General features: G+C 36.7%; 2 protein-coding genes across 2 annotated transcripts in view; one reads left to right on the forward strand and one right to left on the reverse strand.

Moving 5' to 3' along the window:
• Window positions 1–340: 340 nt before the first annotated feature.
• LOC111572896 (myelin and lymphocyte protein-like) lies at window positions 341–8132 on the forward strand. Its single transcript, XM_023276780.3, has 4 exons — window positions 341–500; window positions 6134–6301; window positions 6390–6512; window positions 7492–8132. The coding sequence occupies exons 1-4, from the start codon at window positions 408–410 to the stop codon at window positions 7564–7566; spliced, it is 459 nt and encodes a 152-aa protein (XP_023132548.1). The 5' UTR covers window positions 341–407; the 3' UTR covers window positions 7567–8132.
• Window positions 8133–10604: 2472 nt separating this feature from the next.
• mrps5 (mitochondrial ribosomal protein S5) overlaps window positions 10605–13287 on the reverse strand; it is a 33647-nt gene continuing 30964 nt past the window's right edge. Inside the window, exons 11-12 of the mRNA XM_055018666.1 lie at window positions 13069–13205; window positions 10605–11153 (exon numbers count right to left, since the gene is read on the reverse strand). Of these exons, the coding sequence (XP_054874641.1) occupies window positions 10929–11153; window positions 13069–13205 (362 nt within the window). The 3' untranslated portion in view covers window positions 10605–10928. The remainder of the gene's footprint in view (window positions 11154–13068; window positions 13206–13287) is intronic.

Here is a 13287-nt window from a genome sequence, read left to right on the forward strand (position 1 = left end):
ATCCTGCTCGTCTATAATTTGAACAGAAGCTGCTGTTTTGGCGTCTGTGTTCAGTACTAATAGAAGCTGCAGGCCGTCAGCTCACATAAAGTTAAGGGCCATAAAGTTAGTTTAACCTGGAAACTCTCTGAGCTGTTGTTGTTTTTTTTTTAACTCAACAGCAACAATGGAGACATTTCTGCAGCCTGAGGCCACCAGATTCCTCCTGTGGAGGTCACAGGTGAGCAGCTCACATGAAGACGAAGGGTGTGTCTGGTCAGGATCTCTCCACCTCACAACAGCACAGCGGGTTTGTCTGCTGACCTGGCCGGGCTATAAGGGCCGGGAGGAGCTGCTGCTGCTCCCTTAGTCGGAGCTGAGGGCAGGTCGTCGACTCGGCTCTGCTCTGGGAGAAGGATCAGGCAGAGATGGCTGCAACCACGGCTCAGCCTATGGGGTCGCTGCCCAGCGGACTGGAGATCTGCACCACGGCGCCGGATATATTTTACCTGCCGGAGCTGGTGAGTGGACACAGGACACACAATGACCTTGAAGCCTCTCAGGAGGAGATTCTGGACAGTTTGGGATGGATTTCTGCAAATCTAGAGCTACAATTTCATCTTTAGGAGGGTTTTCTTCACTTTTATTACACAAATATTGAAGCTAGCGTCAGCTATATAGTATCATAAGCAAAGCAGGTCATCCATTTTTATAAAATGATGCATATAAAACATAATATTTGAAGCAATTATAGTCACTTTAGATGACAAATGGTAACAACTAGACACCGTATTCACACTTTTACCAACTGGAGGCTCACCTGTGCATTTTGTAATCAAAAAATAAACAAAAATTAAACTTCTTCACACCAAAAACGACTAAAATGTGTTTGCATTTTGTGCCAGTAAATCTCTAAATAAATCTAAATAGATTCTGAGTACACGTTCAAGTCAAAAAAGCAAAGTAATTATAGTTATCTAGACACCATATTCACACTTTTACCAAATGGAGCTCACCTGTGCACTTTGTAGTGAAAAACGACACAAAAATTTTACTTCTACACACCAAAAAACAACTAAAATTTATATATTTTTGTCTTGCTAAATCTCCAAATAAATCTAAATTGATTCTGAATACACGTTTAAATCAAAAAAGCAAAGCAGTTATAGTAATTTAGACACCATATTGGCACCAAATGGAGCCTGTGCACTTTCTAGTTCATAAATTATCATAAATTGAACTTCTGCAGACCAAAAATGAGTAAATTTTGTTTTCATTTTGTGACAGTAAATCTCCAAATGAATCTGAATTGATTTTGATATACGTTTGAATGAGAAATGTGCATTTTTTGGTGTAAAGATGAGACAATGCGACATATTCCCCTGTGGGAGGAGCAGCTCTAAGTTCTCACAGCTCACATTTCACTCATATTGTGTCTCTTCTGCTAATCTAAAGAAAGAATGCGGTCAAGTCTCCCTGAAAGATGACAAAAGAACTGCTCATGGGGGAAAAATGTGGAAAAAATTACAGATGATTTAGTCTTATAATATGTGCAATTAAATGCTATTTTAGGTGTTTTTATTTTGGCTTTTTGATGCTTTGCAACAAGAAAAGCTGCATGAAAATCAGTGAAAAATCAGGAAGAAGAATCTGCAAAAAGATGCAAAACAGCTGCAAGAAAAGACGGGTTTTTGTGCATCTTTTAGGTTTTTGGGATATTTACTTGTGAACTGATTTTTGTGTGTATTTGGTGGCTAGTTGAGAGCATTTTTACAGCTTCAGTTAAGTAAAATCTGCTTTGACAGTTCAGTTATTTCACTTAGAAATGTGAGAAATATGGTTTTTTGACTATGTTTGGAAACTAAATGGCAAAATATCTGCATCAACAAGTCTGTTTGTGATTCTTAAGTTTATTAAAAATATGATTCTATGCTAAAATTTAAACCTGTATTTAAATTCATGTCATTTTAATGGAACTTAATATGTTTCATTTAGAGAAAATGCAGTGGGAAAGAGTGAAATTATCCCTGAAGGATTTAAAATAACTACTGAGATTTACTTTACAACCTTCTGTAAACACCAGCTGCACTGATTTTATGTTGGATTCAAGTATTTTCCTGCATTTTTAACATTTTTCCAGACTTTTATCTGCAGTACTTCACACATAAACCACAGTTCATGGTGATTAAAAGAAAACCTGCACTCAAAATAGCTTGTTTTCTTTCTTTCAGCCAATCAGATGCTTTCTTTTTTATTTCATATGCTTTTTTCTCTGTTTTCCTCTCCTATTCCTTAGTTTTCTGCCCATTTGAAGCTGATTCACTGATCTCTTGAACTCTTAACATTCGCCGGTTGTCGCTAAAAGCTTTGAATTATTCAGTTAATGTGACTCTTATTGTAAAAATTATTTTAAAAAACAAGTATGTGCCCTAGTAGGAGTAAGAAACTACTGTTGTCACACTGGTTTTTGGTGTTTTACATTAGTTTGCTCCTTTTGAAAGATGAGGTTTTGTGCTTTATTTTATTTTATGGGCTGATGCCATTCCAAATACAGCAGCAGACTTGTGTGTATTAAAGGTTTAAATATGATAAAACCTATTACACCATTGATTTAACTCAGTTAAATGTTTAGTTAACATGTGTAGATGACTTTTGTTCTGCACATTACCATCTAAAGCTTACTGGGATGTGTGCTGCTTTGTAATACACTAAATTTAATCCCATGCACGTGTTGTGTTTTTATTTAAAATAAATGTTCAGTTTGTCTTGAGGGTTGAGTCACAGAAACCTGCAGACAGAACTGATGTATCACCGCAGACCAGAAAGTCATATATTTGAGCAGATCCAACTTTTCACGACCGTAATTCCTTCTAGAATTGTTCTGCAGCTGAAAGTAATGATTCAAAAGTGAGCACTGAAGAGAAAAGTGTTTCTGCAGATGATGTACAGTGGATTCTGGTTGTTCTGTGGTTCAGAAATAAAAGGTTCTGCTGTCTTAAAGTGATTTAAAGAGTTTCATTGTGTCTCCAAATCTACTGAATTTTTCTCTAGGAGGAGGTTGGGGTGGATGGTGGGCGTATAAAGCACACATTAAAGTCCATTGCTGACATCCAGAGTCTTGTTTATGGTTAAGTTTATGCAAAAACAACCCATTTTGGTTAACATTAGGACAGAATTGTGGTTTCACTGACTTGTACTAAAGTCACTGGAGACTTTACAACCATGAACTCCTTAAAATGCACCATCCTGATTACACACAAAGTCAAAGTTCTCATATTTGACAAACTATACAGCACAAAATAGTCCCATTTCAAATGGTGTAAAGCACTTTAAGAATACTACTGCAACAATAGTTCCTTACTTTGAAATGAGAGTACACACCCAAGAAAATACTGGATTCTTATCTTTTGTGTCGTCCATTAGAGTACAAACTTCACTATGCCTGTGTCTAATAACAGCCTGCTGTTATTTGTACTAAATTAACTAAAGACGCTTTTCTGTTTAACACCAGATTACCATCATTTTCCAACCAAAAAAACTCCCCAATATTCACCATCCTGATTACACAAAATTCTTAACAAATTCTCAACACTAAACATAATGCTTCCAAGCTTTGAGTCTTTCTTTAAAAAGGTTGAATATAAAGAGTGCTACCAGTGCGTAAACATTAGAAAAGAGCTTCTAAAAAGCATTTAAAACATTAAAATCATTTTAAAAGGGAGCTCAGTAATGCTGTATTCACTATAGTGTGCTGTAAGATCTTGCACTTTCTTGGAAAACAAACATTTTGTCACTGATATGTTCAATATCAGCATTTTTGTGAGTTTTTTGTGACATTTCTTCATTGTGTCAGTTGAAAACATAAATCATTTTTAATGAGCTTAAGGCAGATTTAGGGTATTTCAGGTGTTAGACTTGGCATGAATATGAATAAATGTGGTTCATTCTGGCTTTAGGGTTAATTCTGTACTAAATTTGTGTTGATAGATGTTTAAATCCAGCATGACTCCTCACTTTTAAATCCCACAGATGCTTTGTAAGGCAGAGCTGTGTCACGTGGTCGGTACGTTCGCTTCCTGTCAGTCACTTATAACACACCGATAACGTATCGCCATGGATTCCAGAGAGTTTAGGATATGTGGTTAACACCCGAGTAGCCTGACAAATGAAACAGCACCCACACAGAGAGGAGGAGAAGTGTTTGTTTAGTCAACATGTAGGGAGATACGGCCTCTGAGCTGCTGAGTCCTGATCTGTCAGCTGGATTTTCACCACTTTTCATGCCGATTTTTTACTTTTTCTTTTACATTTATTGGTTCTGTTGATGCACTGCTGCCTGTTTTTTGAAAGTTTTATTTGCTGATTCAGACTTTAATTGGATTACACAGAGAAATTTAAGCTCAGACTGACAGCAAATAGCGTTTGATGCATGTGTAGCTGTAGAAATCAGCCATCAGCCTGCATCCTGGTAATGTTTGAGCAATAAGAGATTAAATAATGGCAGCTGACATACATCTTTTCACCAGGAATCATCACAGAAGAGCAAAGGTGTCATCTGTTCAATGAGACTGAAAGATAAACATGCATGTATGTTGCATATTTTGGGGGAAATAATCTAACTAAAGAGCAGAAAACAAACAGATTTCTGCTTCAGGTTCACACTTTACAAATTAAATATGAACAAAAAAGAGAGAAAATGGAGATTTTGGACACAAATCATGAAGAAAGGAGTGTTTAATAATTAAAAATGCTTTGTATAATGTCAAACCTGTGTTGAAGCTGTTACAAGTCTGTTTAATTGATGTCAACAGTTCAGGGAATGAGAAACTTCAGAATTTCACCAGCTGAAAACAACTTGTATGACACTAAAGTCAAAGATTTTGTGCTAATTAGTTCAATTTAGCCAAACAAACAGGTAAGAAAACCACTTTTAGAATGTCAGTCCAACACTCTTCACCCTGAAATGTCATGTTATATATAAAAATGTGAACACTGGATTCAATTACTCACACAGGGAAGTAAATTTCTCACTTAATATTCAGATAGTTTATGAGATTTCTTGAAAAATAGACGAGTTTGAATCATTATTTTGGGTTTCTCTACCAGTCTGACTCCTTTGTGGTTTGTATAGAGCAGCTGTTCCTTAGTAACACAGTAGGTTATTGTGAAATATATTCTATTTAAAAGTAATGATAAATCCTGTCTGACTTGTTTTGGATGGAGGTTTGATTATCTCCGGGAAAAACTGACTTAATTGAAGTACATTACTTGTCTGATCTCATAAATTTCTGCCGTATTTGTGTTTGTCTTTAGCTAAATAAAATGGGAAACTGTCACAAAGCTCCACTTACAGTTATTTCAGTGAAAAATTTGAGATTCTAGGAAATATACTTACTTTTTGTCAGAGATTTTGATGAGAAATTCAACATAAGGACAGGAGAACCTGCGAGGAACTAGGAAACTCACTTTTAAGTTCTACCGATCAACACCTCTAAAGTTCCTTCATTAAGAGTTTGTAAATTGTTTGTTTCGTCCCTACAAAAGTCAAAGTGTAAAAATCACAAACTACAACTATTTCTTGTTTTTGAGCAATTGCTAGAAAAGCAGCAGAGAATACGAATTCTTGCTCAATCATATAACCTCAGTAAAATTTAAAATCTTCATGTGTTTCTATACTGTCGATCCAAGAAGCAAAAGCAGAACATCAGCAGCTAATTATGAAACTTTAGAAATGACTGGCAGGGTTTGCTAATATTTCCAGTCTTTCTATACTAGTCTAAGCTAAGCTAAAAGACAGCTAACGTTAGAAATGATGATTAGCAGGTATTGCTACTGTTTCCAGTCATCTTTCTAAGCTAAGTTAAACTAAAATATGCTAAAAGGCAGCTGACTTTAGATATGATGATTGTCAGATTGTGCTACTGTTTTCACATCCTTTTCTATGCTAACCTAAGCTAAAAGACTACTAATTTCCTTTTTTTTGTCTAAACACCTAAAAAAAGCCCCAAAATGTGATTGTGTTGAAGCACCGTTCTAACATGTGTAACGTCAAATGTTTTTTGAGCTTTAGTGTTGAGTTTCAGAGTCTTCTGGCACAAACAAACGTAAATCTCAGAAGTCAACCCAGCATCTGTTCACCTCTGTCCTTCTGCAGGTGTTTGGTGGTTTGGTTTGGATCCTGGTAGCGTCGACTCATGTGGTCCCTGAGAACCCTCTGGGGTGGGTGATGTTCGTCTCCGTCTTCTGCTTCGTCATGACCTTCCTCTGGATGATCATCTTCGCTGCTGGAGGTCACAGGAGCAGCTCCGGCTGGGCTGCTGCTGTAAGACAGAAACACAACTGGGAGATAAAGTGATGTTCTGTGGCCGCGTTGGGAAATAATTGAATGTTCATTTAACGTCTGTTTGCAGGACTTTGCTTACCACGGCCTGGCAGCGTTCTTCTACCTCAGTGCAGGAGTGGATCTGGCCTTTATAACGCTCGGGAAGAAAGATGGTGATTTGAGAATCTACCGGATCGACATTTCTGCTGTGGTGAGTTCTGAAAGGTTCAAACGATACTTTAATCTTAATCAACTCATATGTTTGATGTTTATATCATGTTGATCATATGTTGAAGGAACATAGTGTTATTTATTATTTACAGCAGCTACAACAGAGGTAAAGAGACATTGTGGGAAAAAAATAATAATGATATTTTAAAAAAATCCAATTCTATTAATTTTTTTTACCCATTTCATTTCACAGATTTTGCTTTTTTTATTTTTTATTTGTGATTTATTTTACTTATTAATGTATTTGTTTAATATCAATAACAACAAAAAAATTCAAAATGCCAAAAAAAATATTCTTTGACATATAAAAAGAATATTAAAATACATTTAAAAATTCAGTGCAATTTCACAAATACTTCCTTTTTTCTTACATTTTTAATTATACTGTTAAATTAACATTTGCAGGACATTGTAACTGCATTTCTAAGATTACAAACCATCAGTGGGAATTACAGTTGGTTCTGTAACTTGACATAGATTTGTTTGGTGAATGAGAGATCGCCTATGTTGTATATCTACAGATGTTTTTCCAACATAAATGCTGAAAAATGGTGGGTTTTTTGTATCTATATGCAGAAAAAATGAAAAGAAAAAAGAAAGATAGTCAGTTTTTTTTTTATTTTAAGACCACTTTCAGAACTTTAAAAAGTAATTCTTATAGCTTAAAATCTTCAAACATTTTGCTTTTAAAAGATAAGTTGAATGGATGAATAACCGAAGGTTCACTCAGCTCAATAAATTCAGGTTAAAAGGTTCAAATTTGCCTGTTAGCAAGTTAAAACTCATCACTGACTCACTTTGTTTTTATTTATTTATTTACTTAATAAACTAAGTTTATGGAAAGTGTTTTCTCAGGTTCAGTTAATCTAACTCGGCTAGTTTCACACTTTCTCAACTCACAACACAACTTTTACCTCATGGATCAAGTGAAGTTAATGAAATGTGTGTTTGTGTCTCAGGTGTTCTGTTTCATCGCCACGCTGCTCTACTTCATCCACACCATCCTCTCTGCCATCCGATGGAAAAACTTCTGAGGAATGAATCACTGATCTGCCTGAATATTGTGCATCTTCTGCGCATTTGTGTGTCCATGTGCATGTGCATGTGTGTGTATGTGTGTGTGTGTGTGTGTGTGTGGAAATCAATGTGGTCACATTAACTGTAAATCCTTTTTTAAACATTTAAATCAAGCAGGAAAAAAGCAAATAAATGTAGATTTATATTCCTGAAATGTCACACTATATGAAAAAAAAAGTCATTCACAATTTAAGGAGCAAATGATCAATTAAATCTTTGTGACCCACTGATCATTTTATATTAAAAAATCTTTTAGAGAGTATAGTTTAGATGTTATTACTGCAGACCGGTATTTAATACACATGCAAAATTAGAAACTAGCATTATTAGCTGTTGAAAATGTTCTCACTGGATTTATACCGTAAACATAAAAAGTTGCTAAAGATGTTTGTTGCGATATATGTGTATTTCAGAAAACAAACCAATAAAGCAACTAAATAAAACCAGATGATGAGCAGAGTCAATGTTCAATTTGTATAGTTTTGTCATTTCTTTCATTCTCAAGATTAAAACAAGAACCAGATACACACTCGTCCGTGTTATTCTTTCATTTCCTCTATCTAAACTTCAATTTAGATACAATAACTTTATTAAGCCCTGAAGGGAAATTTAATTGTCTGGGTTCTCATCTGTTTACTTTAGAATCAAATAGTCTGATTGCTGATGGTAGGAAAGATTTTCTGAATCTTTCAGTCCTGCAGTGCAGGGATAGGAGTCGTCCACTGATGTTTTGTTGTTCACTGAGGCAGATGTGAAGTGGATGATCCATGTTTGTCAGAATGGCCTCCATCTTTCTAAGTGTCCGTCTCTCCACCTCATCCTCCAGTGAGTTCAGTCTGATTCCAACCACAACCAGCTTTTTAATCAGTTTGTTCAGACGCCTTGCATCCTTGTTTTTTATACTGCCTCCCCATCAGACTGCAGCATAAAACACAACACCTGCTACCACAGACTGATAATAGTAATAATAATAATAGTTTGTGCACATGCAGCAGGTTAGTGCAGAAAAACAACTTTTTTTTTTTTTTTTTTTACTTGCAATGTCTAAATCCAGTCAGAAACATATCTGTGAGCAAATATTTACCTCATTCTTTTCTACAGTTAAAGCTGATAAACGGGATAAGAGAACTGAAGGTATTTCAGTTATTTATGTTAAGAATCAGAGCTAGAATTTGGAAAACAGGTTTGCAGATGGTTAGAGTTTAACAGATGAAGCATTTTTGAGTTTTATTTTGTGATAAACTAAACTTGGACTCATTTACTCTAAAGTCATTTATACCTGATAATTAGATGCTTCAAACTTCAGCTTTTGTATTGTTCAAACATCACTTTTTACTGTTAAACATAAAATTACCAACATTTCTAGCCATGTTTTAACCCATTAACTAGTTCTGCCCGTTTAGTTTTTCTCATTAACGTCTTATTGATGTGGTGCTGTTGTGTTCGGAGCTCGAGGCCACCGTGGTTTGATCATTTAAACCCCTCGGCTTCAGCTTTTCTGCTTTTTAATGGGGTTTTAATGAGCAAATTTAAAGATGCTGGAAGCCTCCACATTTCAGATTGGAATCAGAGAAGCAGTGGAAGGATCATTTTTTGTTTCTTATGCAGCAACAACAACAACACAAACACACAAAGAAATCACAGGTTCAGTCTGAGGTACTTATGAATCAGAACCCTGGATCATTTCTGCACTTTGGAGAGAAATATTATTCAATCTGTCAGCTCAGCTCAGTGCAGACCATACTTCATACCAACATGTGCAACTTGACAACTGTCCATAAGCATCATGGAAATGGGCTCTTCCATCTGGCAGAAATTTTATTTGCAATCAAAATCTGACCACGTAGTGGAGACATGACATTGAGCTATGGCCACCTTTCTGGCTCTTCACAACTAGCTGACAACACAACCAAACTATGTGGAAAAACCAGCTGCTGTGTAACTAAGTAACCAGACAACTAGAAGTTAATAATCACTTTTATGTAGGAAATATAAGCAAGCATCCACAACTGCCAAACTACAGTCCAGTCAGCCAGTCATGTGGTTGAATTACTTGCATTTATGTCTCATTAAAACCACATCTTCACCCCCAGAAGCTGCTCTGAATACTCTAGTTGCAAATCAGGATCAGAATCAGGATATGTGCTAAGTAGATTTTCACATTCGAGGAATTTGATGTGACATTTTTGTGCACATTAAACACTGACAAGTAAAACATTTTTAAAACAGGACATAAAGAGTTAAAGTTTATAGACAGTAAATACTAAAAGAGAAATCATAAATAAAAACATCAAGACAAATGAGCAGCAAGTGATGCAATAAAAAGGGCTTGTAAGTCATAAAAAGTAATAGAATTGTTTGCAGTGTGCCAGAATGTGCAGTTAAAGCAACCAGCACCAGATGTCAGCGTCCAGCTCTGCAATGTTTCGGCTTCACTTTTGCTCAGTGGGAGGAAGTGGTGACGCGTTCTCTATCTTTATATACAGCAGATGATGAAATAATACAGTCAGCAACATCCAGACTCATTAACCTGCAGTTGTAAAAATGCTGACAGTGAAGACTGAGATTAAAATAAGGTGTATAATAAAGACATCTTTAGGTATGAAACGTATTTATGTTTATTTGCTCCATAGTTGGTGTCTAACATTAAAGAGTTGTCAATAATACTATAGTGAACAATTCCTTTCAACAAACAGGCTCAAGAAAAGTGTAAGAATCTACAGTTTGTTTAACTTTTTCACAGCTGAAGAGGGAAAACTTCAGCTACTGGAAAAGTCACTTTCTCCTTGACTGTCATTAATTTCTGACAGGGATAAAGAGTCTGGTCCCCCTTCAAACAGTTTGAAACTATCTTTAAATAAAATAAGGTGCAAACCATTAGAAGCCATAGAAGCATATGATAGAAACGTTTCCCTAAAGTTTCCGTTGCTGCCAGAGGTAATTACTTTACAGATATAACGAGCACTATTTAAGGAAGCAAAGTTAACAAAGGGAATGGTTTGTAAAGGTTTATACTTTATTTCATTAGCACATACAGTATTTAGCAACATGGATCAGGATGTTTTCAACACTCGTAGCGCTCTGGGCCTCTACAGGATGTATCTGAGATGTTACGATCTCACCATATTCAGAAACATTTTCAGCTTTAGTCCTCTGTTGACAAAACTGACATTTACAAAGTGAATCTACCAGACGTGGAGATTCTCACGAAAACAAATTGTTCTTGCTCCAGAGTCAAAAGTCAGATCTCCAATGACTCTCCTGGTTTCCATCGGTCCAATCACCTGTTCTGTTTTCTGATCCAAACACTGACCCACCTCTACCAGATGGTGTGTTTGACGTTGGCCCAGATCGAGCGTTTGCTTCCCTGCACGGCTTTAACGTCGTCCCAGTGCAGCCGGGTGTTCGGGATCTCGTCCTTGGACTCCGGGTCGGGTCGAGCTCCATCTTTGGGACTCGCCACCACCATCGGCAGCGGACCTCGCTGAGACTGAAACTCCACAACGTGGAGGTGCTTCCTGTCGGCCAGCGTCTGGTGGGTTTCCTGTATGAGGAGAAACGGTAGATGTTAGAGAGGATTCAGAACTCAGTAGGACTTTGGTGAGTGTGACGGTGGAGAAGACAAGAAGATGAGCAGAAGGAGTTACGAATTATATTGAGTTGGCTTTCTTTAACAGAGTTTGAATGTCTGAGGGAAGTAAATCTTTAACCCTTTAATGCACAACATGGGTCAAAAGTGACCCAAATCCAATGGAAAATGGGCTGACTGGCTTCATCAGCTAGTTAATTTCTGGTATTTAACAGTATTTGGCCAAAATACAACCATTTCTCTACAGTTTGTTTGTTCTTTACTTTAAAAAAGATGTTTTTAAAGTGTACAGTCAGTTAGCTTAGCACAGAGACAGCAAACTGCAGGAAATATCCAGCTTGGTTCCACTGAAACTCACCTGAGTACCTCTAATGATCACTAATTGCCTCATTAACACTGGTCACCGTCTTTTTACTCTTGTTAAGATCTACTTTATGTAAACAAATAGAAAGAGAGCCTTCCAGAATGGAAATATGCACTGATATCCATATATGTGAACTATACTACAGTGTAAACAGGTAGTTTTTCAACCTTCCTTATAGTCTAACGGATTCAATCAAGAAAAAATATGCTTAAGTTCCGATATGGTCAGATGTCATATTGCCATATTAGTAGTGTTTTTTCTCATAGACCACTGCCAGTGTTTTTTCATAGCAAGCAGCTGTTTCTGAATATACCTGCTGGGCACCAAACACCTGCCACACAAAGTTAGTGACTCACTGATGTTCACTGAAGAGCATTTAGCAGCTCAACAGCCCCACATTTCCCAAAGGAGTTGATGGAGATGAAGCTAAAAGTAGAAAATATTCAGGTGGACACAAATATAACCAAAGACTGTTGCTGGATGTGGAAAATTAGCTGAGAAGTTAACTGTACTTAAAAATAATATACACCAACCTGTCAGTTTATTGTAATTAAAGTGTTGTGAGATGAAACCACACTGATGCACCTCCTGTTGGCTCCATTCAGAGGCTTCAGAAAATCAAACCAGTGACTTTGTAGACTTCAGCCAATCATACATCTTTTCAGCCGGACAGGACAGAATATAAAGAGCTGCAAAGCGAAATGTGGTGGAGCAACGGGATCCATCAGGACTTTAGAGAGCGAGGTTCTAATCCTGTTTGATGCCTTCAACCTTTACATGAACTACTTTTGGACAAACTAGTCTGTTCAAAAGGAACATTTTTTCTATCATGTCTTTTTGTTATTGTGTGGCTTTGGTGAAATGTCACTTTGCATTTCACTGTGCGTACTGTTGTAAATATGTGACAAATAAAGACTTTTGAATCTTGTGCTCATCTGATTTTCCTGATTTCTGTCTACTGCAGCTTTACCTTGAAAGATGTTATGTCTCTGCTGTACTTACAGCACTCAAAAATGCTCATTTTACACTTGAGATAGTGCTGAATATGAGACACTTAACATATTTTATAGACCTACTTTATACTGGTACATCTGAAAACGCTGCACTGGTTCAGTAATTTGGGGTAAAACGGCCTAACATCAGCGTATAAAAAGCACATACTTCTGTATTTAAAAACTGCTGGTTTTGCTTGACTTGAGGCAATATTCCAATAAGCCGAGACACTGGAATTGCGGTTTTGATTAGCTAAGATTCATACTAACCAAAATTAAAATAAAAAAAAACACTTGCTATACTTCATTTTATGTGCAATGAACAGAAAATGTATGAAAATTTTTTTAAAAATTAAATTACAAAAAAAAATTAAAAATTTTCTCATTTTTGAAGATGCACTGGTTTTGTTTTGGACCTCCCTTTATGGCAGAGCTCAGGATTTTCACTCAGATAATAGAAGGGAGAGTACTGCTTTTCCAAAGACTCCCTCCTTCCACGCCAACAAGCCCTCACCTGATTGGCTAATCCAGTGAAGAGGGCTCTGGTGATGTTGAGCAGGTTGACAGATCCCTCTACCTTGCAGTACATGTCTTTAATGCCGATCAGTTTGCACAGAGTGATGACGGCTCGGTGGCAGCGTAGACCGTAACCTGCAGAGAGTAACAGACTCCAGTTATACAGAGTTTCCTGAAGGACACAGGAAAGCGTACGAAGCATTTCTGCAATCACTAC

This window comes from Amphiprion ocellaris, chromosome 16 (assembly GCF_022539595.1).
Source record: "Amphiprion ocellaris isolate individual 3 ecotype Okinawa chromosome 16, ASM2253959v1, whole genome shotgun sequence".
In the NCBI taxonomy this organism is placed as follows: Eukaryota; Metazoa; Chordata; class Actinopteri; family Pomacentridae; genus Amphiprion; species Amphiprion ocellaris.